Source organism: Podospora pseudocomata, chromosome 7 (genome assembly GCF_035222375.1).
Source record: "Podospora pseudocomata strain CBS 415.72m chromosome 7, whole genome shotgun sequence".
Taxonomy (NCBI): domain Eukaryota; kingdom Fungi; phylum Ascomycota; class Sordariomycetes; order Sordariales; family Podosporaceae; genus Podospora; species Podospora pseudocomata.
The window spans coordinates 171,335-199,304 of record NC_085891.1 but is presented as its reverse complement, the minus strand read 5'-3'; the positions used below and the strand labels follow the sequence as shown (position 1 = coordinate 199,304).

At 53.0% G+C, this 27,970-nt stretch overlaps 10 protein-coding genes and 2 non-coding genes across 12 annotated transcripts; 4 read left to right on the top strand and 8 right to left on the bottom strand.

The window, feature by feature from the left end:
• Positions 1-921: 921 nt before the first annotated feature.
• Positions 922-6,168, top strand: QC762_704600 (uncharacterized protein). The gene is made up of 5 exons (XM_062893313.1): positions 922-1,316; positions 1,347-1,965; positions 2,195-2,751; positions 2,804-3,113; positions 3,175-6,168. The coding sequence occupies exons 3-5, from the start codon at positions 2,392-2,394 to the stop codon at positions 5,844-5,846; spliced, it is 3,342 nt and encodes a 1,113-aa protein (XP_062738817.1). The 5' UTR covers positions 922-1,316; positions 1,347-1,965; positions 2,195-2,391; the 3' UTR covers positions 5,847-6,168.
• Positions 6,158-6,697, bottom strand: QC762_704610 (uncharacterized protein; the record flags this gene model as incomplete). Its single annotated transcript, XM_062893314.1, has 2 exons — positions 6,158-6,426; positions 6,499-6,697. The coding sequence occupies 2 exons, from the start codon at positions 6,695-6,697 to the stop codon at positions 6,299-6,301; spliced, it is 327 nt and encodes a 108-aa protein (XP_062738816.1). The 3' UTR covers positions 6,158-6,298.
• A 427-nt stretch (positions 6,698-7,124) lies between these two features.
• QC762_704620 (uncharacterized protein) lies at positions 7,125-9,413 on the bottom strand (the record flags this gene model as incomplete). Its single annotated transcript, XM_062893315.1, has 2 exons — positions 8,687-9,413; positions 7,125-8,623 (listed from the first exon to the last, which is right to left on the bottom strand). The coding sequence occupies exons 1-2, from the start codon at positions 9,105-9,107 to the stop codon at positions 7,125-7,127; spliced, it is 1,920 nt and encodes a 639-aa protein (XP_062738815.1). The 5' UTR covers positions 9,108-9,413.
• Positions 9,414-9,538: 125 nt separating this feature from the next.
• On the bottom strand, positions 9,539-13,219 carry QC762_704630 (uncharacterized protein). Its single transcript, XM_062893316.1, is given in 6 exon segments — positions 9,539-10,432; positions 10,503-10,853; positions 10,926-11,251; positions 11,320-12,021; positions 12,030-12,506; positions 12,521-13,219. Coding segments are annotated over 5 exon segments (2,187 nt in total). The 5' UTR covers positions 12,063-12,506; positions 12,521-13,219; the 3' UTR covers positions 9,539-9,657.
• Positions 13,220-13,278: 59 nt separating this feature from the next.
• TWF1 (Twinfilin-1) lies at positions 13,279-14,754 on the top strand. Its single transcript, XM_062893317.1, has 2 exons — positions 13,279-14,182; positions 14,247-14,754. The coding sequence occupies exons 1-2, from the start codon at positions 13,574-13,576 to the stop codon at positions 14,640-14,642; spliced, it is 1,005 nt and encodes a 334-aa protein (XP_062738813.1). The 5' UTR covers positions 13,279-13,573; the 3' UTR covers positions 14,643-14,754.
• Positions 14,755-14,783: 29 nt separating this feature from the next.
• QC762_704650 (uncharacterized protein) lies at positions 14,784-15,986 on the bottom strand (the record flags this gene model as incomplete). The annotated part of the gene is made up of 1 exon (XM_062893318.1): positions 14,784-15,986. The coding sequence occupies one exon, from the start codon at positions 15,984-15,986 to the stop codon at positions 14,784-14,786; it is 1,203 nt and encodes a 400-aa protein (XP_062738812.1).
• A 496-nt stretch (positions 15,987-16,482) lies between these two features.
• Positions 16,483-16,567, bottom strand: QC762_0103860. The gene has a single exon. It is a non-coding gene; the product is annotated as a tRNA-Asp (tRNA).
• Positions 16,568-17,190: 623 nt separating this feature from the next.
• Positions 17,191-19,514, top strand: QC762_704660 (uncharacterized protein; the record flags this gene model as incomplete). Its single annotated transcript, XM_062893319.1, has 4 exons — positions 17,191-18,272; positions 18,339-18,727; positions 18,791-19,054; positions 19,123-19,514. The coding sequence occupies 4 exons, from the start codon at positions 17,191-17,193 to the stop codon at positions 19,512-19,514; spliced, it is 2,127 nt and encodes a 708-aa protein (XP_062738811.1).
• A 1,475-nt stretch (positions 19,515-20,989) lies between these two features.
• On the bottom strand, positions 20,990-23,152 carry QC762_704670 (uncharacterized protein). The gene is made up of 2 exons (XM_062893320.1): positions 21,962-23,152; positions 20,990-21,892 (listed from the first exon to the last, which is right to left on the bottom strand). The coding sequence occupies exons 1-2, from the start codon at positions 22,498-22,500 to the stop codon at positions 21,283-21,285; spliced, it is 1,149 nt and encodes a 382-aa protein (XP_062738810.1). The 5' UTR covers positions 22,501-23,152; the 3' UTR covers positions 20,990-21,282.
• Positions 23,153-23,188: 36 nt separating this feature from the next.
• Positions 23,189-23,273, bottom strand: QC762_0103830. The gene has a single exon. It is a non-coding gene; the product is annotated as a tRNA-Asp (tRNA).
• A 342-nt stretch (positions 23,274-23,615) lies between these two features.
• On the top strand, positions 23,616-25,567 carry QC762_704680 (uncharacterized protein; the record flags this gene model as incomplete). The annotated part of the gene is made up of 2 exons (XM_062893321.1): positions 23,616-23,950; positions 24,037-25,567. Exons 1-2 carry the CDS (start codon positions 23,811-23,813, stop codon positions 25,565-25,567), a joined length of 1,671 nt encoding a protein of 556 aa, XP_062738809.1. The 5' UTR covers positions 23,616-23,810.
• A 196-nt stretch (positions 25,568-25,763) lies between these two features.
• Positions 25,764-27,418, bottom strand: QC762_704690 (uncharacterized protein; the record flags this gene model as incomplete). Its single annotated transcript, XM_062893322.1, has 3 exons — positions 25,764-26,229; positions 26,295-26,636; positions 26,715-27,418. 3 exons carry the CDS (start codon positions 27,416-27,418, stop codon positions 25,764-25,766), a joined length of 1,512 nt encoding a protein of 503 aa, XP_062738808.1.
• Positions 27,419-27,970: the final 552 nt, after the last annotated feature.

Sequence of the window (27,970 nt, the reverse complement as noted above, 5' to 3'; positions counted from 1 at the left end):
CTTCTGTTGCACCCGAGTTAATAAGGATCGCGGTGTTACCAAGGTGACAGTAGCTGGATGAGGACAGGCAGCACTACTTTCTGTTGGATGGAGACATCGGCATACAACCTGAGCAGGTTTCGTGGGAACCTAACAAAACGGCGGGAAGCCGAGTTTGTCCGTCCCGATGCACCTCGTACCGCCTTGCAGATAATCAGGGCTGCTGCATCGAGCATGAGGCTGAGTGGTTGGATGGATATGGACCGCAGTCCACACGGGGAGTGTGTGTGTGGGAGAATCCAAGGGTCTCCCACACGGGAGGGACCCTTGATCGGCCATAAAGACCTCGCTTCCATGGCGATCGGCGGTGCGAAGCTCGGAGCTTAAGAATGATAATTGTATAACTCGATGCTATTCCGGGCCGTGTTGATGATATTTCTGATACGCGCAGTAGGTGATGTGGTGATGAGCTTGGGATGCCTACACTACCTAGAGCCTCGTGATCTCCTAAATTAAAAGAGGGGATCTTGAGGAGTGGCTGCCATGCTGCCTTTTGAAGGCAACTGACTGTAGTGTACACAAATCTGAGAGCCCATGAGACCCAAGGAGGGGTTCTTCCCACCCTCCTTCGGCACACAAGCCCCGCCCACCAAAATAGAAGCCATAGGTCGACATACCCTGAACTATCTCCATGTACATGCTGTTCTGACGGTTTGAGTCAGCACAGCGGCATCGTGGAGGCCATCTTTAGACAGCGGCGGCACCTTCTTATCGGTTGTGACCACATGGAGTTTGAAACGTGGAGGCCAGAAAATGGATTTCTCGCTCCCCAGGCCGGTTGTTGATCACGAAATGCCGGGGCTCTGCTCCACTGAAGGCGGGGTGCAACAGGGCAATCCTGGATTGGCATCCCCCATTGAGTTCACGGTGGCAACTTTAGAACAACACGCCTCATCTCATTGTTCTAGAATGAACCGATGTACTCACCAACATCTTGTTGGCTATCTCAGCCTCTGTTGGTAACCTCGTGTCCCGTTTCAAGCTCTGTCACTTTCCATTGTTCAACATCTCCATGAGGTAGTACAAACCTGGAGGGGAATTCCAACCTGCAAACTGTGGGGGTGGGCGACGACCAAAGCAGCAGGCAGGCGGGGAACGTGCACCCTGCAGCTCCAGGTTCCATTCCAGGATCCACTTCGATCCCACTGGAACTCGAGTGTCCAAGCTCCGACTCGGTTCCACTCACAGTTGAGTCCTGTCTTTGCCTTCACACACACTTCCTCCGAGGAACCGATTCCATCCCGAGTCCAGTTGGATGTCGACAACACGAGAACCCGGTGGGATGGCCCGGCCACGAATTCGCCCCGGCACGCCCGGCTAGCAGCAGTGCTCACGAAGCAGGGCAACCTGGAAGTCGGTAACGCCACCATTCCCGCCTCAGTCAGCAGTGTCGGCCACCCGACATGACATCCCACCCGCCCCTCCGTGTTCCTCTCGAAACGCATCCGGGCGGCGCCTGACTGTTGAATCCCGGAGGAGGAAGTGCACTTTTCCCCTTGCCAACCAATGCCTGTCAAGAGGCAAATCATACAGAGTCACCCCATGGCACCCTTGGCCACCCTGGTGGGGCACAGTGCTGCTTCTGAATGGCGGCATCTTTGATACCTCACTACTCACCCACAGCAGCTCCGTCGGTGAGTGGTCGTGGTGGTGTAGACCCTTGCTGGCTCGTCTTGTACCTGTGGGACTTGTCGTGATTTGGATGTGTCCGCTGCTTCAGCCAGACGCAAGGCTGCCGTGTGCCTGCTCACTTGTCGAGGGCGTCCGAGGGGTATATACTGGACACCGCCTAGCTCTCATCCCATTCCTTCTTCTCCTCGACCTTCTCGAAGGATGCCCGCCTCGAATTCCGTCTGAACAATCTCAACAATACCATGGTATCGGAGACTTGCCTTTGAGACCGTCTCCCCATCCTTTGTCCCAACAGTGAGTTCCATTGAACCCTTGGCTTTCAGCTTCCCCCATCTCGGTCATGGACCGGAGTGTCGATCGCATCTAGAACGTCCCCTTTTGGCTGGTGCCGCCACCGCACTGGCCGGCCTTCCACCGCTCAGGGGTACAGGCCGCACCGCTCTTTATCAGCCAGTCTTTGTTTAAAGATTGCTTATCGGATATTTTTGTGCCTCTTGCTGACGGATACCTCGTTAACAAGCAGAGATTAATTGCGTCTTATAAACCCCCCAGGCTGGGCCGGTGTTGGTTATATTGACGACCTACCTATCTTGGACTTGCAACAGGTTCTCTCCGAGCCTTGCCAAGCTCCTCCTACATTCTCTCAAGGTTTCCTCCCTTTAGAGGCCGAGGACTTGCACTTCGTTTCTCCCGTCGACGCCCTCGACATATCTGCCCATCATGCATGGCTACTCGTCTTCCTCGGAGACGGACGACTACTATAGCTACCGCAAGCACAAGGCAACGGTTCCTGCCACTACGACCACCAACGACGCCAACAAGAAGAAGAAGAAACGCAAGGTGCCTCCTCAGCAGAGAATCAACCGGATATGGAAACGCTTCAGCGACAAGCGGTTCAACAAGGCGGTAGCAGTCTTGCCCTTCGACCCGGTTCTCCCTCCGTCGATTTCTGAGCGATCCAACGAACTTCTCAGTGCTGGGTACGAACGCGCTGCTTCTGAATGTAGGCGGAAAGTCCAGAAGATCATCCAAGAATGCCGAAGGGTGAATATGCGATATCGGGATCCTGGGTGGGATCTGGTAGGTGTTCTTGTTCAGATCTGCCATAGCACATGCTGATATCTTTGATCAGGACTGGGATCTCAAGATGGAAAAGGGGCATACTCTCAACACCCTAGGACGCACCAAATACGACCTCAGCATGTCGACCATGCTCAACCCCAGCTCCGTTGTTCCCAAGGCCGTCAAGCGAGTCCACGAGATCTTCGAGAAGCCGACCTTCATGGCCAATCTCAGCGGAAACGACGTCAAGCAGGGTAGTCTTGGCGACTGCTGGTTGATGGCTAGTTTCTCGGGACTGGCCAATGTGGAGGATGGTATCAAGCGCATCTGCGTCGAGTACGATACCCGCATTGGTATCTACGGCTTTGTCTTCTACAGAGGTAAAATTCTTTGCTCTTGATTGTCCGGCCTGCCCTACAATCTGACTAACAACCCCATCAGATGGCGAGTGGATCTACTCTATCATCGACGACAAGCTCTTTCTCAAGTCGCCTTGCTGGGACTCTCCTAGCATGCAACGCGATCTCTTGCAGCAAATTGACCGCGAGGACGTCGAAAGAGTTTACCGACAGACGTATCAAACAGGCTCAAAAGCCCTGTTCTTTGCTCAATGCAAGGATCAGAACGAAACCTGGGTGCCGCTCATCGAGAAGGCATATGCCAAAGCACACGGTGATTACGCCTCCTTGGCTGGTGGCTGGATCGGAGAGGGATTGGAAGACCTCTCGGGAGGTGTCACCACCGAGCTTCTTGCATCTGACATCTTGGATCTTGACGGATTCTGGGAGAACGAACTCAGCCGAGTCAACGAGGAGTTTCTCTTTGGCTGCAGCACTGGTCTTCTCGACGGCGGCTACGGCGATCGTGACGGCATCTCAGAAGGCCACGCATACGTCGTGATGGAAGCTCGCACCCTCAAGAATGGCACTCGCCTTCTCAAACTCAGAAACCCCTGGGGTAAGACCAAGAAGGGTATCTGGGAAGGCGCGTGGTCTGATGGCTCCAAGGAGTGGACCACCGAGGTACAGGAAGAACTGGGCCACCATTTCGGCAGCGACAGCGTCTTCTGGATCTCGTACGAGGACCTGCTTCGCAAGTACCAGCATTTCGACCGGACCCGCCTGTTCCGCGAGAAAGACTGGCGCTGTTGTCAGAGATGGATCGGCGTCGAGGTGCCGTGGAAGCCTCAGTACAACGAAAAGTTCCACATCAAGTTGACAAAGGAGTCTCCTCTTGTCATTGTTCTGAGCCAGCTCGACAACCGCTACTTCAAGGGACTTCATGGCCAGTACTCATTCCGACTGCAATTCCGACTGCACGAGCAAGACCGACCAGACCCGGAAGACTACATTGTCCGTAGCCATGGAAACTATCTCATGGATCGTTCTGTCTCTATTGAACTCCCGTCCATGCTGCCTGGAAACTACAGCGTGTTCATCAGCGTCGTTGGCGAGCGAGATTCTGAGGCCTTGAGCATTGAGGAGGTTGTCAAGCGCGAGTGCAAGAAGCGCGTCGAGAATGAGAAGCTCGCCCAGGTTGGCTATGCCTATGATCTGGCTCACAGCAAAGCCGCTGCCCATCTGGAAGCTGTCAAGAAGCTTCGTAAGAAGGCAGACCAGAAGAAGGCCAGCGAGGCTCGTGTCAAAGAGCGCCGCAAGAATTGGGAAAAGCGTCACCTTAACCGGGAGATCACCAAGAAGCAAGGCCGCAAGAACAACAAGAAGCTCGAGGCTAAGCAAGCTGCCCGTGAGGCTAAGAAGCGCGCGGAAGAGGAACTGAAGCCCAAGGATGCTGGCGTTCAGACCGACATCGCCCCGAAGGAGGAAAAGCCTGTCGGGGCCAGGGCTACTGATGTTCCCAAGACAGACGAGTCCAAGGCTGCAAAGTCTGATGGCAAGACCCCCGGCTCCAAGACCGAGGGGCAGGACACACAGAAGAAGGAAGCCGACAAAGCGGCCGAGGATCCAGCCAAGGCCGAGACGGAGCCCAAGAGAGAAGACAGCACGCCGGTAGTAGTAGATGATGCCAAGAGTTCCGACGAAGAAGGTGAAGACACCCCGCTCGCCACTCCCTCTGAGACTCCTTCTCTTGAGAAGACGGAACACGAAGCTTCTGGACTATCTGGGGACGAGACCGAGAGGACGCCTGACGAGAAGGAGGCCACCGAGACTTCAAAAGACAAGGCTGACGACAAAGCAGAAGACAAGACTAAGGACAAGGATCAAGCCAAGGGTGAGGACAACCCCGAGCAGCCCAAGGATGAAGATGCCGAAACACCGTCTGCAGCTACCTCGGAGTCTTCGGGCACTCCACAGCTCACCCCCAAGAGCGATGCTGCCACCCCTGATACGGACAAGGCCAAGCCCAAGGATGAAGACAAGGCTGCAGCTGCGGCCTCGTCTCCCACTTCTACTGGATCCCCTCACCCGCCACCGGCCACTTCCAACCCTTCCCCACCACCTCCTCCCGTACAGCAAAAGAAGCCGCCCAACATGTACGTGACCTCAGATGGCGAATCGAGCGCCTCCCCAGTCGAAGACTGGGAAGCGCTTTACAGCAGCGACGACATGACGCGCAAGCCGCGCATGGCCGCCCCGCCCCCTGCTGGTCAAGCCGTCGTCAGCAAGTATCGGGACGAAACCGAGGACGAGAACGAGCCCGATCCGTGGAATGCCATTTGCGTGGTCGGCCTCAGAGTCTACTCCAAGGATGAAGATCTGGAGCTTCGTGTGGTTATGGAAGGCGGTGAGCTTGGTGAGGGTGGTATGGGTGAGAAGGGCGGAGTCGATCTGGATAACGCCCAGGCCAACGCTGGTGGCGCCCGGAGCACCAAGATTCACAGGGACGAAGAGAGTGAGAAGGAGGAGGCGGCATATGAAGGCGATAGCGAGGTAGAGAAGAGGAAGAAGAAGGAAAGGAGAAAGAAAAAGGGAAAGAAGAGCAGCGGAAGTGAGAACAGCAGTGGGAGTAGCAGCGAGAGCGGTGAGGAAGAGCAGAGCCAGAAGGACAAGAAGAAGGAGGACGATGGAATGGCCAAATATCCAGTAATTGTGCAGAAGGGGAAGGGTGAGGAAGAGTACGAGACTGCAGTGGAGTCACAGCTGGAGAACTGAGTGATTGATGACTTGACATGCATAGCGAAGGAGCGTTAGAAGAGTAGGAGATACAGGTTTTGACTGTGTGCATTTTGGCAGCTGGGGGTTCAGGCAGGACTTGGCACACCCGGATCGTATATGTGGGTGTAAGGAGATGCGTGGCGCATGGGAGATGGTGTGCTTTTTGTTTTCCCTTTCTTTGTGATACTCCGCTTGTTTTCGTTAGTGATTCTATTGTTTGCATGATACTGTATATATATATATATTTGCTCATCAGAATCCTTCAACTTCATCCTCATGATCTTATTGCAACAACACAGCTACCCTTTGCTGTATGCAACATGTGTGGTATTAATGTTCAAAAGCATCATATTGGTACATGAGGTATCACCAAAAACAAAGGAGCCGCCCTGCCATTAACCCCCTTTCGTTTGCTGTCTCGTCAAGATTCCTGTGAAGTTACCAACATTTTACTGCGTCTTCAACCCCTTTCCGACACCATTCGCAACGGGTCGCCCCGACCGGCCCGTCTGCTGACCAGCAAAGCGGACATATGCATACCCAACAGCAGCGATGATACCCAGGATGACAATGTTGCCTGCGTAGGAAATCGTCAGCTTTCTTACCGGGCAGATGGGCGCGGGAGGAAAAGACAGGAAAGGAGACTTACCGGCAAGGAACCTGCCCACGCCGCCTACGACGTCAAACACACCCTTGAAGATGTCGCCGATGAAGATGAAGAAGCCGTTGAAGAGGCTGAGGATGCCGGAGACAAAGGAGTTGGTGATGGCGAAGACGGTGTGGAAGAGGGAGGAGAAGAGCTCGAGGAAGGAGGAGATGAGGTCGGTGATGGCGTTGGTGATGGCCATTTTTGCGGTTGTTAAGGTAGGTTATTGTAGTATTTGGTTGGTGATAGTCAGTTATGGTGTTGAGGGGCTGGACCGCGTGTAAGTTGCGAGCTGGATGTGGCTGGTGTTTATCTGTGGAGAAAGTCTTGGACAATGGCTCAGACAAGACGAACCGGTTGGTCTTTATAGAGAGACCTGCAACGGGGCTGTTCAACCCGCCGTCGTGGGCAAGACAAAAAACGGGCGTTGACGTGGGTGGTGCTGATGAACTTGGACAGATGACGTCAGTATTGGACCCTGACGGGCAGGCAAGCCACACTTGAGCAACAATGAATGGGATGAACAGACGTAATCAGCAATGACGTTGCAACACGGATCGTTCCGTGGGCGCATGACAGGCAGATGGGCTAGTACGCAAAAGGGGTATCATCATTAAGAATCAAGGCTATCAACTGGTACTGTCTTTGCCCTTTGCTGGCTGCTCTGTCGAACCTGACGCTTCCTGCTTCTCCTCAATCACAGGCATCAGGACAACCGGCGGCGACGATCTCCTGTTGATGGGCGCAGCTTGCGCAACACCCACGGCCACGTCGCCAGAGTTCGCATCGCTTGCCTCTCCTTCCTTGTCCGAATTCTTCTCCGCACGCCTAATTCGCCTGCACACCACGACGGCCGCAACAACGGCAACGATGCAGAGGATACCGCCGGCTATACCCAACCCAAGAGCCACATTTCGCCAGTGTAGACGTTCAGCGGCCGCTGAACTCCCGGGGTAATAGCCAGACCACGAGCCCGAGCCGGATCCACGGTCGTTTGAGTCCCCATCATCGAAATTCCCACCGTCCAAGTTGTCGTTGCAACCGCTGCTCGAGCAAGTAACTGGGAGTTGTTTGGCACCGGGCACCTTGGCTCCGAACCGACTGAACGGCACAATGTCTGGAGAGGGCTTGTTTCCGTTCGAGGCAAACTTGGCCCGCGCGATGGCAATTTCATGGTTGCTGAGGTCGAAAACAAGATAACTGCGCCGCAAAAGGGAACTGCCGATATTGGCATATGTGTCCAGACGAGAAGACGAGCTGTAGCTGTTGGTTCGTTTTTGAATGCCAAAGAAGCAGAGGTTGCTTGCGCCCATGAGCTTTGCGGGCTCAAGGCCTCTCGCGGAGCTGCTGGTGCGGCCGGCGTAAACGCTTGGTTGGACGATAAGATCGCTCGTCTCGACATGGAGAACCGGGCCACCTGGTCCCCCAACCTCGATCTGGTACTGAACTGCGTTGGATAGGGAGGCGTCACAGGGTATCACAAAGCCTCCAAGGGTGGTGTTCCAGGTCGCCCCCACTGCTTCGGCCATCTGGTCCGCCATCCCACTGGGGAGGAACGAGTAAATATTGCTTGGGCTGATCGAGACGTCGAGTGGGAAGTCATGTGTGCGCAGAGCCGGCAGTTCCTTGCCACCCTTGGTTCCGTTGATGGTGTTGATCACGGTGCCAAACACGTTTCCAACCATGTTGCCGGCCACGGAAAGGTAATCGTTCGACCCGGACAGGCGCACGAGGTCGCCCGTATATCTCGACCTATCCACAGCACCGAACAACAGCCCGCCCGACTTTCCCTCCGCATCGTCGAGCCACATGCTGTAGGCTTGAGATTTGCTCTTGCCTCCCTGGACGAGTCGGTCGATGAAGTTGGTGTACATTTGCGTTGTGTAAGACGACGACGACGAATACGACGAGTACAAGTAGCCGGAGCTGTTGAAGCCGAGCCCGAGTACACCAACATGGGCGCTAGAAGAGGTAATCAGGCCCATTGGGTAGTCCTCCACTGTCAGGCCGCCAATCTTGAGATGATCCGTCATGTTGGTTCCGGAGACGCTGCCTTCGGCTGTACTCGCCTCGAAGTTCATGTATCGCTGGTTGGCTGACAAATAGGTAGATGAAAGGCTCGAGTTGTCTGCCATCATGTCAGTTACGATGTGGGATGGAAAACCTCAACCTAAAAGAGAGGGCGACGTACAGGTTCCCCATAAGCACTGCCCTGGCCGTGTAACGACTTCTCCCTCGGTGCAGGGCGTTCCCACCGGATCGCCCCATTCTGTTGGATCGTAGGGATACCTATCGTTGTACTGAGTGCAGTACCTATAACGAGTGTAGTCCATGCAGTTTGATGATGAACTGCTGATGACCCAAGAATGCCCGGTATTGGGCGACACCAGCATCTTCATCTTTTGGGCAGGCGTCCCAACTTCAGCCTCGACGGCGTAAGCATACGTCTCTGTGACGAGCGAGAGCTGAGTTGTGCCATCGTTGCGGGCAGAGAGCTGTTGGCCGCGCTCGTGGTGCTGTGCAAATGGGAGAAGCACATGCGCGGTCGTCGTTGTGCTGACTGCCAGAAGTGAGACAGCGAGTGTCGATAAACGAGTGTAAGTCGGCACCATGATGTGCGCTGTAGTATATCCTGAAGAGTCCAAAGCTATCTTAACATGTTGAGAGGCCCGAGATCGAAGACAAAAGAGTGACAGATCCTCCAAAAAAAGAACGACTGTGAGGTGAACCAACACAAGATGTGGATGAAGCGGTGCCTGACAAAACAAAACCCACAAACACGGGACAGGGGAGTCACCGTCCTGGACCCTTACCCAGCTGGGCGCCCGTTTCGAGCCAAGAGAATACCAGAACGGGGAGCTATTTCCAAAGCCCCTCTGTGATTGGCAGTTGTGAGGGCCCAACGAACACAAGTTCCATGACCCCGGTTTTGAGATTGAACGAGCCAATGGCGCTGTGCACGGGAAATGACCCTTTCCAGGCACCAGAGTGCCCCTCACGGATGGTACTCCGTACTGGCGATAACAATATCTGGCGACGCACATCATCTCTGAACAGCCTCATTAAAGCCTCTTTGTAAGCAGAGTCTTGTTATTTTCCTAAATACCAATTTTGTTGTTACCTGGCCATGTTACCTAGGTACCTACCTACCTACCTAGGCACCTACCCCTGATCTTCCGAGTCGCCGCTCTCCGGAGCTTCCATCCTGACGTCTCCATATTTCTTCAATAATACATCCAGCACTTTCCATCCCTCTTGTTCCTGAGCCGCTGGCCCGGATGCATGTTCCGTCTCGACGTCTTCCTGCCCGTCGTTCTGCGCCTGGGGGTGGGGATGCGGCCACAACCTTTGGGCCAGTTCTTCTCTCATCTTCGCATCCGCGCTGTCTTCCTCGTCAGGTAGAGAGGCATATTCGCGGAGCAGCTCCTTCTCGTCAACATGCATCCCACTTCGTACTAGACGAAAGATGGTCTGGGACAGATAGTAACTCTTCCCTTGGTCGTACAGCCCTCTGGTGCACAAGACAAGGGTGGCTCGTAGGGAATCAATGTGTGCTTTTTGTTCTTCGGAAGGCGGCTGGGCCAAGGAGAGACGGGTGTCTTCGAGCTCTTTGGTTGTGATAAACGCGAGTGTCATGAGTGACACCATGATGAAGACGTCCAGAGCTTCGAATCCGTGGCGAAGGTAGTACAACCTGAGCAGCGTTTCGTACTGTGTTCGGTGCAACGAGAATGTGGCCTGGAGGGGTGGAAGTGGTGGCCCTGTTGGTTCTGATGGCGGGTCACTGTTCAAAAGAGAAGAAATAGCGAGGACGTTTGGTGACGGTGCTGGAAACGCCACTGACGCCGGAGATGCAGCCGGAGCTGAGCTCGTAATATCTGATACGCCGGTCATGAGGCTTTGTAGCATGGTAACAATGGCATGGTGGTAATGCATGCTGGCACGGGCAAGTACGTTAGTTATCCATAATCTCTCAGATGACCGAGTCGGAGCACAGGGACTCTTACTGAAGCTTCATCTGCGCAGTAAACACAATCGTCCTAGGCGAAAGTGATTCGGGCAGCGCAGCATACCATGCTTGCAATCTCCAGTAAAGCGCAGCAATCTTGGATTCGGCTGGTGGTGATCGACTCTGCCCTGCCTCCCAGTGCAACGTTTTGGAAATGTCGTTCAATATCACCCGAAACTCTGTGTTGGCCTTGTAAAATTCTGCAAAATGGCTCGGATACAGGATTCCTTCGAGGGGGTACTTGAGCCACACCTCGCCATACCAACTTGGGTCAGCTGTGATGGCAGGCAGCGGCGCCTCCGGGGGGTCGTCTACGAGTGGCTTCTCAAACAAAGTGTAGGTACAGTGGCTAAAGTGACCATGTATCAGCACCTGCGCTGACTGAGTGCCCTTTAAAACAAGTTGGATCGAGACCGCGTACCTTTGCCAGCCAAATAGGCTCCATGCCGTGAAATCTCGGCCAGCCCTTAACCTGGGATTCAACGTTTCCCAGTTCTCAGGCTTCTTGAACAGCTTCATCTTGTGTGCCATATCAATCGCCTGGAGCGTGTATTGCCACCCAAGCTTGACCATGGCATTCAAGTTATACACAATGTTGAGGATGATGGCAGCTTGAATCGTTGTGAGCTTGCCTCGGTTCCCCGCCTGCTCCAACTCCCAATGTCTTTTGGCCTCGGTCAGGAAGCCATAGCCAAGTGTTCGAGGGTTCCAGAACTCGGCCCGGTCCGTTAATTCGCGGTAGCTGTGCTGCGGTCGGATGCCTGTGTCAATTGTGTGTATGACCTCGAATGATGGACGTGTTCCGGTCAACTTACGCAAGCAAGGGCAAGAACGGCATTGACCAACAAGGGGGAGCAAAATTGACGTCGATCTGCAATCATATCGGAGAGAAAGTATTCTTTCTGAAATGCCGAGAACCACTGGTACTCGTGTAGGAAATAGGACCTCAAGAGACTTCGAAGGAGAGTATTATCCGTCGTGACGTCGGTCCATTTTGACGGCTCGGCCGAGTCGATAAGAGGGTCATGCACTTCGGCGGCATGAAACGGCTTCACATAGGGACCGGGGCCCGGCGTGGTAGACTCTTCACTTGCTGACCGGTCGGTTTCCAGCTGCTTGCCTCTTCGTTTCGGCGACCTGACGGGGGATCTAGGGCGCTCAACCTCCCACTCGTATATGAGCGATCCTAAATAGGGGTTGTCCTGGGTCTGCAACCGGGCGGGGAGCGGGGACATGAAGGGGAATTCGTATCGGTATCGGGATTCCGGGACAACTCTGAGCTGGAGAAGAAGATCGCCGTGCTCGACATGCCGAAGGATGCTCTGCGGGTCGTCACCGGTTCGGATTCGCTTGAAGACCGAGTTGGCCTCATGCTGTGGACGAGACCTGAGGATAGCATAGACCTGCTCGTAAATGTTCACCTTGTCCTCCAGGTCAACAAAACGTCGCTTCAGAGCCTTTCCGGGAGTTTCATCGCCGCCCGCGTCATATTCGCAGTCAGAGTTGCGGCGAGTACACTCGTTACAACGGGGTCGCTCAGCAGTACACTGGGACCCATCAGGCACAGGTTAGCGAGCACTCGCACCAAAACAGCCCTCTTTCATGGCGACGGTTCCTTGCCTTTGTTTTCCGCTTGCGACATTCGATACATGCGGCTCTTGCGGTCCGCCGCCGAGGTGCTAGCTCGACCGATGTTGGTCGGGGTCCGAGACTGGACGAAGCCGAAGACAAGGCTCCGCGCTCACCCCCGACTCCCTCCGTGTCCGCGGGAAGAAGGGCCCTCAAAGGCCGATGGGACGGCGGCGTTGCCATGAAAATGGCTTTGACGGCAAGCCTCTTGACCAAAATGTCTGGCGCGGGATGGAGGTGCAAATTCAAGGTCGGGAGACGAACGATGGAGCCAGGATATCCGAAGTATCGGCTCCACGTGCCCGGGCTGTCAGGGACAGACAGGCGCCTTCAGCGCTCAACGGTGCCGTTCAACTTGGTTCTTGGGAGACGGAACGGGCCAGGGACTAGGGGGGTGGATGGGGACAGGAGACTGGTGTAGGGCCTAGATGGTTCCAACTGGACGGGTGTGTATTGTACTGTACAGTGTAGAGACAGGGCTGCTTGGTCCATTCACGACGCTACGGAGTATCTCCCGGCCTGCTATGGTTGGTCAGACAGTATGAAGACGGGAGGCTGGGTAAGATGGTGGGTGCAAATGCTTCGGAGCAGATCCCGTCAATCGTGTGCTGAGCTGTCGGTCCCTATTCGAGATGTTCTTCGCCTCCTGAATATCTAGACAGATGCCTGTCACCATGGTCAGTCAAACAGATGGGCATCCGGCGAGCTAGTGAAAAAAATGAATCATGGTTTTATTGTCACTGGTCTACACGAATCGAAAATAACAGACAGCAAAGGCCCCAAGTGTCAAACAAGACAGCGTGGTTATCTCGACCACGAGAAAGAGACACGGATTCCATGGCTGAAGTCGAAAGAGAAAGAAGAAGAGGAGGAAGGAGGGAGAAGGGGCCTGCATGTTCTCTCGCAGCATGCGGCTGCTTTGCTTCCAGAAGGGTCTAGACCAGGGCAGACCTCAGAGACACCACGGCAGACACGGCAGTGCCCCCAATCGGGGAATTGATCTCTGCAGACTGGGGGGAGGGCGACGCTGAGAATCAGCAGATATGGCCAGATGCGCCGCGGGTGGGAGAAGGCCAGAGCCATTGGCATCAGATCCGTGGAGGATTCGTTCCTGGGTCCAGGATGCCATGCCGCTGTCACTTCGAGATAGTGTAGTCACGATAGTGTACTGCACAGGCGCCAGGTGCCATGTTTTGGTGCTGAGATGTTGGTTGTTGGATGTTGACTGTTGGCTGAAGACGTTGCCAAGCCGCAGAGCCTGGACCTTGCTTTTGGGGAACAGGCCCTTGGTCCCCCCACTTCCCCACTGTCGTGGTGCTACCTAGCAAGTAGCAACAGCTCCTGGATTCCCGATCTCGAAGCTCAGCCCAACCTCCAAACATCACACTTTGCCTGCCCATCACCATCCCGCCGCTCTGTTGGGTGTTTTGTTAGCTTGCAATGCAGTCCGGCATCTCAGCTTCACAGGAGCTGGTCTCCCAGTTTAGCGAATTTCTCGCCTCCGAATCCCACTTCGGCCTGCTCGTCACCATCGCGTCCGAGAAGCTCCAGCCGCTTCAGCTCCTGACCTCGTCTCCTGGCGCCGCCTTCGCCGACAATGTCAATTCTCTCCTCAAGCCCCACGTAAAACTCAATGAAGCTCTCTACGTGATCCTTCGCCGCTATTCCTCCAGCCCGGCTCTGGTGGGGGTTACCTATGTTCCAGACACCGCTCCCGTTCGCCAAAAGATGTTGTTCGCCTCGACGGAGCGCACTCTAGTTCGGGAGCTGGGTACGGAGCATTTTCGGGAAACCTTTTTCGCGACCTCACCCGACGAGCTCACCCCGGCTGGCTTCGATAAACATGACGCCCACTCGGCCGTCGAGGCTCCTCTGACGGAAGAGGAGAGGAGTCTGGGCGCTGTCCGGAAGGCAGAGCAGGAAGCCGGTCAAGGCACGGGCACTCGCGAGATTCATCTCAGTCAAAATCTAGCTACACCTATCGCCGAAAACGCGCTGGATGCGCTGAGGGAACTGGGAAGCGGGAGCGGGACATCATTGGTTATGCTGGTCAGTGTGTGTTTGTACCATTGGCTGTTAGGTTCCCAGGCTGACTTTGATGCCCATTCCACAGAAAATTAACCCCCAGACGGAGTCCGTCGAACTTGTCCCCGAAAACTCGAACCCGTCTTCGATTTCGGAATTGCTGCAAGTAATCTCGTCTACTGAACCCAGGTTCACCTTTTACAGGTTTAATCATACCCACAACGGAGAAGAGAGCAGTCCTCTGCTGTTTTTCTACACATGCCCGGCCTCTCCAGGCACGAAAGCCATCAAATTCCGAATGATGTACCCGCTGATGAAGCGGGCTGTGTTGGCTGCTGCTGAGAAAGAGGCTGATTTGAAGCCCGTGAAGAGGTTCGAAGTCGAGGAAGTTGACGAACTTAGCGAGGCCACCGTGTTGGAAGAGCTGCACCCGAAGGTCGAGGTAAAGAAAGCCTTCGGCCGGCCCAAGAGGCCAGGTCGCTGAGTCCCTCTTCCCCAGTGCCTATCTTTTGGATGTGTCTTTCAGCAGGCCTTGAATAGCAATCATGAGAGGAAATACCACCAGATTCTTGCACACCAAAGTGGCACCTTCTCTTTTGCCCTCTGCCCCTTGTTCGCCCACATTCTACTCATCTCCCCACGCTGAGTCAGTGTCACTGTTCTCGTTGTCTTCATTTGGACGGTGGAAAGTGTCTTTGTTGCCGACAGCCAGAAGATCAAGCACTTGATAGTTTCGCTCTGGGTCAAGATAACCAATGTGCCATGGTCCAGGCAAGTCTTTGGTATGGGCGATTGTCTCCAGTTCGCTGTAGGTCTGTGGTGCTGCGAGCTTGGCATCAGATATTCTCATGTATGTTTGGCTGCAGAGAGGATGGTCTCTTGTCTCTACCCCGTCGGAGTCTAGAATCGCTCGACAGTTGTTGACATACTCGATGACAGGTCGCAGGTCGGGGAGGGTTAGTCGTTGCGAAAAGTCCTTCGTCTCGTAGACATATCTTCGGTGCTCTTGTAGTATATACTGGAACCGACGGTCCAGGTCCAAGAGCAGCCTGTAGGCAATACCTATCGGATCTCCTCCCGAGTGAAGGAAAGCTCGGTACTCTTCGGGCCAAGTGACAAGTAACTTGTCAACAACTCTCAACAGGCGAGGAATATCCCAGACAGGTGGGTTGCCAGGTTCCGGAAGCAGGAAGTCATTGTCATCGGCAATGGATGCCAGAGATAACGGGGTTGCAAGGCCGAAGTCGATGAGGTGGAATTCGGGGATGGGGCTTCGAGCATCGCTGGGATAGTGAAGAAGGATGTTACCTGCGTGAAAGTCGTTGTGAACCATGGGGCCGAGACGGTCGTGACAGGCGGTGTACATGTGCTGGAGGGTGGTGAGCATCTGGCTAAGAAACTGAAGAATGAAAGGCCGCGGAATGTGGTGCTGATAGTCTGCAAGGAAGGAATCGAGGTCGCCACCGTTGGAGAGAGACCAGTACGACACTCGCGAGTACTTTTTTTTCTTTTCGTCGGCATGGGTTGAGTGTGAATAGAGCGCGGCGATTTTGAGTTGGTCTCGCTCGCCGCTCTTTTGGAGAAGATCAACGATGGCAGTCTCGTTGTTGAATTGGATAATGGCTTGGATATCTGCGTCTACCGTGTATCTGATGTTGCGAGGGAGATCTTCGCCAATCGGCACACGTCGATGGAGGACTTTGCGGACTCGATATTCGCCTGTCGGCAAGTGACGGACTAATTGAGCTCGACAGGAGACGCCCGTTCCAAGCTCGCGGATGAAGAGGTACTGCCCCGTTGTATCCTTGAAGATATGACCGTACGACATGACTGATGCTGTGATAGTATTCTGGGTGATAACCTCCCTCTAGATCAACCCGTATCGTATTCTCCTCCAGCACCTCGAGACCCATGGAAGGCCGATCGCTGATACGTCGCAACGAGGATTTTAAATGGACAAAGCCATTTCGTAGCGAGGAACTTACCCGGCCAGGGCACGCTCGAATACCTGGTATTACTCGAGGTGTCAATACAAAGGAGCAACTAAGATAAACATCGCCATTGTTCCTCCATCTGTCTCTTGCGAGGAGCGTCCTTTGTTGCTCTTTATTGAAGATACTCCGCAAGCGTCAAATTCCTTTTTCAGTTATTGCTTGTATTGTCGAAGTCAACCTGAGAAGCACGACAAGCAAATCAAGCCGAGCCAAAGATTTCGGGGCTCGAATTTCCCATGATGTTGGTGTATGCATTGACTCCTATATATACCTGCAGTCTAGCAAATCAGTCATCAACCAATCACTACGACAGGGGATAACCCCTGTATATCTTCCGTAGTATAGTGGTCAGTATGTGAGCTTGTCATTAACACCGACTTCGCTCGAGACCCGGGTTCAATTCCCGGCGGGAGAGTATCATTTTTGCCCTATCTATCAAGTGCTGATGGCTTCGAGTCTGGACAACCCCAGTGCCTTTTTTTCTTTCATGTTGAAGTACCCAAATAGGTAGTAGCTTTGGTCTGGTGGGTCTGGTAGCCTGGTTGTCATCCAATATCATAACAACACATCCAAGACAAGCCTCACCAGGCAAGAAGAAGATTGGCGTGCACAACAGTAGGCGACTGTAGGAGTGAGATTCACGAGAGGTATCTGATCTTGAGAGTTTTAAATGATGGGGTTGGGTGGTGATGCAGCATCTCATACGTTGTTGGTTTCCATCCAGGCAGTTCTAGGCAACACAGTCCCTTGGCGCTTATCGATTCGTTCTCCTGCAATGCACCTTTTGGAAGTGACAGACATGTAGCGGAGGATGCTGTCAATGGGAAATTGGAGGCTGGGATCATGGAAAGCCTAGGCCTACCCTACAAAGAAGTAGAGCTTCATGGCATATAAGTAGCCCAGCAGAAACTACTTTCAAGTCAGCTTCAATGGAAAACCACACTTCAGACTTGACGACCTTCAACAGCCATTCCTCTTGCGTAAATCCCACCATTGTTCCATACCTATCACGTTGTTTCAGCTCTCGTTCCTGTAGCCATGTCGGCCACGAGCACTCGATCAGCAACCCCTTGTGGTTCCGAACCCGACGAGATAGTCGATGAATCTGGTGTTCAGGTGTTTGAGAACGAATTCAGCCAACCCTCTTCTCTGTCTTCTAGTACTGACGAAGGTCTTGTTCCTGAGACTCCTTCCGGGCCGGATAACTCAGTGGTGGTGCAGAAGCTCTACGAAACCGATTGCTGTTGCGGTAGTTGCCCCAGCCGCTTGTCTAAACATGTCAACGTCGACGAGGAACGGTCCTCTCTCGAAGCGGAAGTCTCCGAAATCCCTATCATCCAGCGCCATCCCGATTCTGATCAGCACGTCACCAACAGCATCACCGTCAACTGCCCCAGCATGCGTGACGTACTCGCAAAAGCACTCGAGAACTATTATCAAGACCCAGACACACTCACCGCCGAGAACTGGACTTTTAACGCCTCCTTCCAGCCGCTGGTTCACCGCTGGAAGATTCTCAATGAAATTCACGAGTCCATCCAGGCACTCCTGAGCGACGGCGATGATGCGGATGAGGTCACCGCGAGGAAGAAAGCCTCCAACAACCTCATCGACTTTCTAAACCCACTATTGGAGTCCTCCATTACCTCTTTTGACGAGACGCTCGGGACTGGGCGCGTCAGACATGAGAACCTGTGGCAAATCTTCCCACCCGGTGAGCTGGTCGTCACCAAATTCTTCGGCGTCGAGACGCTGTGTCGTGTTTCCCGGAAGCACAGCTTGAGCTCCGACAGCAGCAACATGTGGGTCATGTGCGAGTACGTTGACTGGAATGGCCAGATGACCGGGATGAAGGAGACGTGGGTCACCATCAAGCACTTCAAGGGAAGACAGAAGGTCAGGAACTTGAGCGTGTACCCACTCTCGATGGCGGCCGATCCAGAGGGGATCAAGGCCAGAATGCTGGCCAGAGGAAAGAGATGGGAGGGGCTGAGAGGTTACCGATATCAGCAGTACAAGGGGAACAAGATCGCCTTCAAGGTTGGGGAGGAGGAGGATGTTCAGCTTAGTGTATGTGTTCCTGACCTGTGGGACAAGTTTCTAACTGATTGGACGATCTTGTACTGACTGTGACACAACCAGATGTCTGGGAGAGTTGTCATTGACCCTTATGCCTACTACCATAGCGAGAACAAACCTGTCCCTGAGCTCGCTTCGTTGGAGAACGAAGAGGAAGTGGCGAAAGAATCATCTGTAGAGGAGGAATCATCAGGATCCAAGGACGAGATGGCCGCTACCATGGTCAACCTTCAGACTTCGGACCGGGTCGACGACTCCAGCCTTCCGGAGTTGTCCGACGAGCATCTTCTACTGACCACCCCCTGGCTTATCGGGTTCGACATCAAAGCAAAGGACTGGGGGCGTTACTGCATTGAAAACTTGCGGGATATTGATTGGAACGACAGTGCCTTTGACAACTTGGTGTCCAAGGGAGGTGAGAAGCAGCTTGCCTGGGAGTTCGTGGCGAGCAAGAAGGCGAGCACCCAGGAGTGCGACGACTTTGTGGCTGACAAAGGTACGCATCTGCTTTTTGAGGGAACCCTTTGATCAACAACATAGACTAACCGTGCCATCATAGGGCGTGGGATTACCATTCTCATGTTCGGCCCCCCCGGTGTGGGCAAGACATTTACTGCCGAAGCTGTTGCTGAGCGAGCCCGGGTCCCATTGTATCTGGTTTCGGCCGGTGTCTTGAGCACCACTCCTTCCGAGGTCGAAGCAGCTCTTGATCACGCTCTCAATCTGTGCCGACTTTGGAATGCCATGCTTCTTCTTGATGAGGCAGACGTCTTCCTAGGTGCTCGAAGCGATGAAGGCTTGATTCGTAATGAGTTGGTGTCCAGTAAGTGTTCTACATCAGCCTCTTCATCGTGGTTCCAAGTGGCGGCTTGCTAACGGTGTAAACCACAGTCTTCCTCACCAAGCTCGAGTACTATCAAGGCATCCTGTTCTTGACCACCAACCGCTTCTCTGCCATCGACCACGCCTTCCAGTCCCGCGTCGACTTGTTCTTGCCTTATTACGACCTCGACTCCACGCAGCGCCGGCAGGTTTGGCTCAACTTCTTCAAACACTTTGGAGCTGAGAAGTTTGTGGTTGGCGAAAGCGACCTGGACCGTCTGTGCGAGCTGAAAATGAACGGCAGAGAGATCAAGAACTTGTGCAAGACTGCGTTGATGCTGAGCGGAAGGGATAACAATGGAGTTGTGAAGGCGGACAGGTTGCTAATGCTTGCTCAGAAGCGGACTGCCGCACTTCAGCTGCTGGGTCAGAAGGGGGATGCGAACATGGTGGGCAGATGAATGTGCCGAGTGAGAGATTTCCGGAATGTAATGTCGTCTTGTGATGGCACGTTGTAGTTGGGTAGTTGATAAGTAGTTCGGTCTTGAAAATTGATTTCGTTTGAAAAGTCAACTATTGAGTGTGCTTACCTAGATACGTCGGTCCGTACCATCCGGTTCAAGGGTTCAGGGGTTGAGACCTCATGAACTGGCAAGCCACTATAGTTCTACAGGCTTGTTTTGGGGTGCAGATTGCATGCGGTAGGGGCATCACTTTTCGGTCCCGCCATCTGAAACACTTTAATCTAATAGGTATGTGTTAGAGCAGACAATCTATTGAGAACATTAGATAGCATAAGGTATCCAAGACTCTGCCTTTCTAAGCGCTTGAAGTGAATACAAGAGCAACCGTCATTTTGGTCACGCTGGCTCCCGGAACTCTTACGGCCGGCCCACGTCTCTCTTGGTCAGCGTATATTTGCCCTCTCTCCCTTTGGCAGACTCTTATTTCACAGTAGACATCACCAATTTACGAGAACCTGAGTTTCATACCTGCAAACCAAACATCATGTGGTTCTGTTTCACCTCCTTCGTTGCCATGATGGCCTTTTTCGAGGTAAGAATGATATTCTAAGCACCTTGGCTACCGTAGGTAGATAGCTTATGTTAGAACACACTTGCTAACATGAAAAAGGGTGTCTACAGCGCTCCAGCCTCCAATAACGAGCAGCCAAACAGTATTTGGGGCTACGGAATGGTTCCCATCTCTTGGGACCTTCCTGTCAAAGTTGACGATCCTACTAGCGCTACCGCGACTGTCACCCGCACCATCGAGGAAGCGATTGCGCAAATGGAGGCGAGATATTCTGGGCGGAACGCAACCTTTCGAGTCCTAATCCCGACTACATCAGCCCACATTTCAGCAGCCGCCGGCGCCGGGGACCCGAGTCCTTCACGTGCGATGTCCCCTTACGGATCGGGTCCTGGCAACTGTGGACGCGTCAGCTGCTCGTGGTGGGCAGCCATCTACTGGTGCAATGATGGAAGCTGTCCGCATCTTATGTTTCACCATAACTCCCAGACGCCCAGGGTATTGACAAACAGATAGGATGATCACGAGCAGGAGGTCCAGTGGAATTAGATTGGCAATGGCGCATACTATCTGCGCCAGCATGGATGTGTCACGGATAACGACCTTCGTATCAAGGGACAAGCGTTCTAAGCAGACAAGTGGAATGTCGTTGTTCGTGGTGACAATTGTTGATTACGGTTGGCCATCGCTCATCATGGCTCCCATGAGTTGAGATGTGGCGGGTGGGTAAGGGCACTATAGAAAGAGTTCATTAGATAACTAGTGTTCAACTGGATGCCTGCCTTCTACTGTAGACTCGGGGTTGAGCAGCCAAAGCTGGAACAAAGATCTGAAGGCGGCAGAACTCGTGATCAGGCAGGCGGTGAGCGAGCGGGCGGAGGACCTTGATGGTCTGTCACTGTCACTGGACCCAGAGCTCACTGTGCAGACGGTAATTTTCTCCTTGCCAGATGTACCCCGGATTATGCAAAAATATAAATGCATTTGTGATATGATACAATAGTCGTTGAAGACTCGCTTGCTTACTAGGTACCAAAGGTCTAAGACACCATGCTGAGACATTACACATGACCTCATAAAAATGACCCAATCCCGCAGCGCTAATGCTGTGCAACCCATTTGACACCTGTCATATGCCGTGGCTTGAATCACACCGAAAAAAGCAAAAAAGAAATGCCACAGGAAAAATCCTGTGAGTTATTTCACCATGAGTGCAATGTGCCTCAGCTCATTGGACACCTGCTCTCCGACCTTGAGAGCAGGGTACTCGACCTCCTCGCCCTCATCCTTGCCCAAGTTGAACTGGGCAGCTCGGACCTCCTTGGCCTTTTCCTTCAGCTCGGGGATGGGCACCAAGTCGTAATCGCTGGACAAGTGCCAGAAGAAGGTGCTGCTGATTCTCACGAGTGGCCTGTTGGGGAATTTCTCCTTGCGATCGTTGATTACCTTCACGGTGCTCTCGTTGACCACGACCTCGTGGAAGCCAGCCTTGATAAGGCCACCGGTGATGTGCTCGAGCTGCTTACCGGCTTGGACCAGCAAGTAGTTGCCCTGCGGGATCTTGACTGGGATCTTTTTTCCTGTGTTGCGAGCCCAGATGTGGAGGCCGGGATAGCGGGAGCGACCGTGGATGGTGAGAAAGTTGAGATCGGTGTGGAAGCCGGCGAGGATCGTGTTGACCTTGCCATACTTTTGGAGATCAGAGGCAGTAGGGGCCAGGAGATGAGGGCCGTAGCGGCCAGCATCCTTGAAGGTGTCGGCTGGGAGGCCAAGGCCAACGGCGGCCATCTGGGTGAGGCCTTCCACGCTGCAGCAATAGCCAATGTTAGCAACATACTTTGGACATCTAAAATCACAAGAAATTGCAAGGACTTACGCATTCTTCATGGATGCTCCCCACTGGTTCATGACTGGTCCCCATCTCTCCTTGATATGGGGCGCATCAGGAGTGATGTTGTCGGCGTTCAAGCCTGGGAACTGAGTCTCATATGGAGGGGCCTCGACCATTCTCCAGAAGAATCTGCACTTCGGGTCGGGTTCGTGGCCCTTGATATCCAAGGGGCGCTCTGAAGGGGCGAGTCTCTCGATCACGTTCAGGCATGGCTCATCGACGGCACACTTGGGCTTTTCGGTGTTCTCGAGCGTGACACCAATCTGGTAGCTGAGCTCGGGGCGCTCATCCTTCTTGAGATCTTCTTCTGGTTGGGCGAAGTAATCTTCCAGGAGGTCAAGGAAAGTGGTGTTGTCATCCTCAGACACGCGCGAATCGTGGAGCACCAGTGCGCCGTAGGTGATGAGAGCGTTGGCAGCTTTGACGCATTCTGCCTGCACTTCAACAGAGTCACGGGGTTTGTAAAGGAAGACGTCGAGGTCAATAACGGGGAGGTCCATGGACAGCTCCTGAGATTCGGCCATGTTTGTAACGGTGGCGAGGTCAGTTTTTCTAATGACGAATGGTACTGCGGGGTGTGCGATACGAAGCAGCTACCGATGGACGGATGGGAGTGAGGTGTGTGTGAAGGCGGATGGTGAGTAAAAGTGAATGAGTGAGAATAATAATAAAAGAAGGAAATGGGGGGAAAAAAAGTCTCGGTTTTATTATTTGATCAACAGTGGCAAGGTTTGCCTGTGTTGCTGGTCTGGCAATGAGAAGGCGACTGCCACAAAAAATCGGCACTACGGTACTTGGCGATGGAGAGAGCTTCACCGACGATAAGGCCCCTCAGCCCGCAACAGGAAGGAGGACGGTGAAGCGCGGTCGCGTTGACTTATCCAGGAGATCAGGCCGTTGCATCCCCCGGAAGCCATGGAGCACATCTGCCTGAATGGCTGAGTCACCTCGCGCCATTCGCCGTCTTCCGATTGGGAAAATGGGACGAGTGAAGCGCTGCTTTGATGGTTACTGGCCGTTCCATGCTTCGAGAACAACAGAAGCTTGTGACAACGGCTTCCCCGCCAAATTCCCGCTAAAACCCGCTGCCGGCACATACATGGCAAAGCGGGACCCGCGTCGGGCCTAGAACAAAAGAAGTATTCCACTAGGGTTAGCATTGTGACCGAAACAGAGACGGTTTCGTTGGTAAAAATGCAAAAAAGTTATGATCTCTCCCGCCGGGAATTGAACCCGGGTCTCGAGCGAAGTCGGTGTTAATGACAAGCTCACATACTGACCACTATACTACGGAAGATTTACAGGGGTTATCCCCTGTCGTAGCAATCAGCTGGCAGAGCCGCTGGGCTTTCACTCTATATCACTAGCAATTATTTATCATTTCTTGGTCAATCTTTAGTATTTCAGCTTTCTTGGGTTATTTAATCTGTGCCGGGTTGGCCTGACGCATAATAACCATAGAGAGACAAATTACGATTGAGCCCTCGATGGTAATATGGTGTATTTGATCAGAGTGTGGCCAAGACGGGCAATGATCAACATCCGCCAGGGGCACCCAGGGGCGTCATTGGACGCCGGGTATAAGACCGCAACTAAGAGCAAGGGGACGCAATCTGAAGGAAACCAAAAAACAGTCGACTTCCGTCATAGAACCGGTTTCTTGGAAGCAGAAACATGGAATTCTTAAAAACAAGGCGTTGCTCCATGTCTGTCATTTAAAGTGTTTCTGCACGCGCACGTCGCGTCTGGTGGGGGATTGATCTTCAGTTCTTCACGGCGCCGTCGACGGAGATCATCACGATAATGCAAGACTAAGTGCTGAGAGAACGCAAACATGAAACTCTTCTCCTTAGTCTTTTGGGCTGGGTCTTTCTCGAATGCCATCGTCTTCGCAGTGGGAAACAACTCGACTCGGTCGAGCTTTATACCTGAATGCATTTTGACCTCCCAAATCACCACCAAAGTCGCAGGACGGTATGAATGACCTGCTATTTTCCAAGCAAGAAGAAAATTTACTGATACAAGCCTCGCTGAAGAACTGTGACAGTCACTCTCACCAGTTCTCAGTCTGACACCGCGACAACTATCAAGTCCTTCAACACAACCAGTTCACCCAAGAATGGCACACTGGCGACGGATAACAGATATGGAAAACTGTGGAAAGGCAAATACACGAAGGATGGGTTTCTCTCGAACCTGACCTCGGGTGTAGCTCCGACAATCCTCTGTTCGTCGATCGCAGACTTTGCCTCGTCATGTTCCTGTGTGAGCATCACGCGTGTGACAACCACTTCAACCATCCGATCGTCGACTGCCACCTTGATGATAACTCGAACGGTAAACTCGAAAAAATTGGGCAGCTCTTTGAACAATAGTAGCCGACTGCCAGTTACTTCAAAGACTCTCGCAGCACTCAAGTTGTCATCATCACTAGCAACAAGCTCATCCCAAGAAACAGCCCGACCACAGACTCGATTAACCGGAGCAAGTCCAAACACGGAGAGAGCTTCACCGACAGGCCGCTTTTTGAACACCACCGTCTCATCAACAAGTCTAAGCAAGAGTCCAGTGGTATATGTGATGAACACCACGACTCTGATCACAGTAACCACCGCAGAAAAAGGCAGCATCTCAGCAGGTGGTTCTCTTTCACACATCAGCCAGACGGGCCGCTACCTCAACACCACCACTGCATCCGCGAAGCCCTCGCAGGGCTTTCACCTCCCATTCTGGCGACTCAACATCACGGCCACCGGCTTCTTTTCCCGCACCAACACCACCTCCCTCCAAGCCCACAAGGTAGCTCTTCTCACAGGGACTGCCACTGGAACAGGCCTCTCCCACCTGTCAAACACCACCTCTTCTCGTCCCTTGTGGCTCAACACCACCAGAGCCACCCCCACAGCAGCACTGACCACTGGGCCTCGACTCTTCACAGCCAACACGGCCTTTACATTTGCCAACACCACCGTTCGCTGGGCCAACACAACCACAACGTCATCGATTCCGACCCCGACTGCAATCTTTCCGACCTCGTGCGGTAAATCCTCGGCGCCTTTCTCCTTGCAGATATCCTACCCTTCAACCCCATTCGACAACTGGTTCGTCCACCTGTCCGCCCGCGCTCTTTTGTTTGGTTCACGCAGCTCTCAAGCGAGCCGGTTTAGCATTGAAGCGGGTGGTTACCTTTGCGTTGTCGGGCTGGTGGATGAGACGGAGGAGCAAAGACCTTATGTGGCGGCTATTGGGGTAAAAGAAGGGCAAAGAGGCGAGATATGGATGGTGAGCAAAGAGATGTTGGATGTTTGGGGCGATGATTATGTTGCCTTGGGGTGTACACAAGATGGGGGGCTGAACTGTGGGGCGATGAGGAACGGGACTGATGTGGGTGAGGTGAGGGAGTGGGCTGGTTGCGGGATGCAGCTGGGGTTGGGGAGTGGAAATGGAACTGTCGCTGAGTGTGGGAGTGTTGGGGTGCGCGTTCTTGAGGGAGGAGATGTTGACGGTGAAGTCAATGATAATGATGAGTTCGGGGAGATGAGATTTGAAAAGAGGGTAGTTAATCCTTGGGCTTTTACAAGCATGAGTTAAACAAGACTCGCTCAACCCGATATACTTGATCTTACAATACGACGATAGTATGCGCCTCTACATGGTCTCTTATGCCATCTCGTGGCCAAATACCTGATAATAAGCGTGGTTGACGCCGATATCAAACACAAGTTTGAGATTCCAGTGTTCCACTCTCCAAGAAGTTGATATTCTTTGCATTTCATATATCCACAGCCTATGACCGGCCATCAGACAGCTCGGGGTACTGATGGCCCGAGTCAAGCTCTTGCGCTGGCCAGTTCGTTGAACTGTCCCGTACAGTGGTACCCTGTAACTCGCCTGGAATCCCGTAGACATAATATCCATCCGGCCCTGTCTCAATGCACTTATCCTGACTCCTTGGCCATTTATCTGTCTCTTTCACCGGTGCTCGTTTCTGTCTCGAACGGTAAATGAACCAGCCCAAGACAGAAACAACAAAAGCTAGAGCAAAGGCTCCGCATATGCCACCCACTACTGTTGCTAATGGTATCGTTGACGGATTAGGTTCAGATGTTACAGTGGCTGTTGCGACATTGATGGTAGTGTTGGAAGGCGATGTATCCGAATCTGATACATCTGGCACAGTGCTTTTCACCACCCCTGAGCCCCCAAACATTCTTTGCACCTTCTCTGAAGACCATTGGACACGATCCAGTGAGCTTGTTGACTGCGGTTAGTTCAAAACTCGCTAAAAAAAGGTAAGGGGTGTAGGTCTTAGACGAACCCGTTTTGGTACCAATTCCTGATAGTGCTTGCTCGCTCATATCCCGAAACAAGGTCGCCTTCGACGAAGTACTCAAGTTGCCATCTCAGAGAGGTCATGTTGAACAAAAGCAAGCCTTGGGGCACAGGGTCGGGAGACCTCCAGTCATTATCAAAGCCTCCACCACGCGTCCCACCGACACTCAGCACTTGGTTTCTTCCAACAGCCAAGCAAGAGTGGTAAGCACGCGACCCCCCCGGCGCTGGGGATGGCACTTTGGTCCAAACGAAGCCAGGAAGGCTCAAAACGTAGGCATCATCATACCGAATGTCTGTCAGTTTGCTTTCTCCACCGAAAAGAAATCTTGTCAAATATACGTGTTAGCAATTGCATTAGAGTGAACAAAATATGAGATGAGACAAGACTGAAAGGTCTACCTACAAATCGTAATTTCCTCCAGGTGTGCGGAAGGGTCCAGCGACACAAGCGCGTGAGCGGGGAGAGGGAGGTATGTCTCCTGTTGTCAGCTGCCAGTACTGTTCGTTGGTTACCGGATCAAAGAATGTCAGATTGTGCAAGTCCAGTGGATGCGACTCCTCAACCTTTGCTGTTCCATTGAAAGTAGCAAGAGCATGCCCCCCAAGGACCAAACCAAGCCCGTTTGGCATGTTATATCCTGGCATAAACAGGAGGTTTGCTCCTGTCAATGTGGCTGGTTTACCCAAGATGCCAATGGCAGGGCCTGTCCCGTTGTCCACCACCTTGGATCTAAAATCGTAGGTTACCATTCCGGGGCCCGCATCTTCGTCCGACGGTAGCCAGCTTCCTACACCCCCCAGAACATAGCCCTTGTCGTGAGCTACCATAACCGCACTATCTTTCGTTTGCTGCAAACTGGGAAGCTTCTCGAAGTTTAAAGGGGTTTCTTTAGCCCAAGAGCCACCGCCCCAACCGTCGGCGGTAAATTTCCAGATAAACGTGTCATTCATGCCATCAGCAATTTTTGGCAGGTAGCCACCCCAAATCCAAAACTCGCCTTTCTCAGCGTTCGCCCAAATGGCGCCCCTTGTCCTACATTGTACACCTTCGTTGAACCTGGAAATCTCTCGCAAGGCCACGGACTCGCTCTTCCACGCTTTAGACATGTCGATGGATATCGTCGTGTTGACTAGGTGCCTTCCTTCCTTAGGTATTACACCGTCGTCCAGCTGGGATATTTTGCCTCCATCGATGTAAACGTAATCCCCTAGAAGAACAGCTAAACAGGGCTCAAAGTCAGAATACAAATGCAAGGACGCAAACAGAAGGTGTGGCTAACATGAAGCGAACCTACCTGTTACCCCAGATCTTCTAATAAAGTTCTCTGTGGAGGGAGTATTTGATATCTTTGTTTCAACCCCATACCTGCAAAGTATGAGAAAGAAAGTAGCCGCACGATATGGCGATACCCTCTTGGTAAGAACCAACATTGTAAAACACCAGGGACTGGAAACAATGCCCGGTGTGAAGTGTTGAAGAGAGGAGAGATGATAGCTGGAATTCGGGGTACGGCAAGAGGTCGCTGTTATCTGTCAATAAAGGGCAGTTTGAGACACTCAGGGGCGGACGTGGTAATCATGAGAAGCGACATGGCTGCCAAGGGTGAGGCCAGACACAGCTCCATCTTGGTGGCCTTATAAGGGAGTCGGTAAACAAAT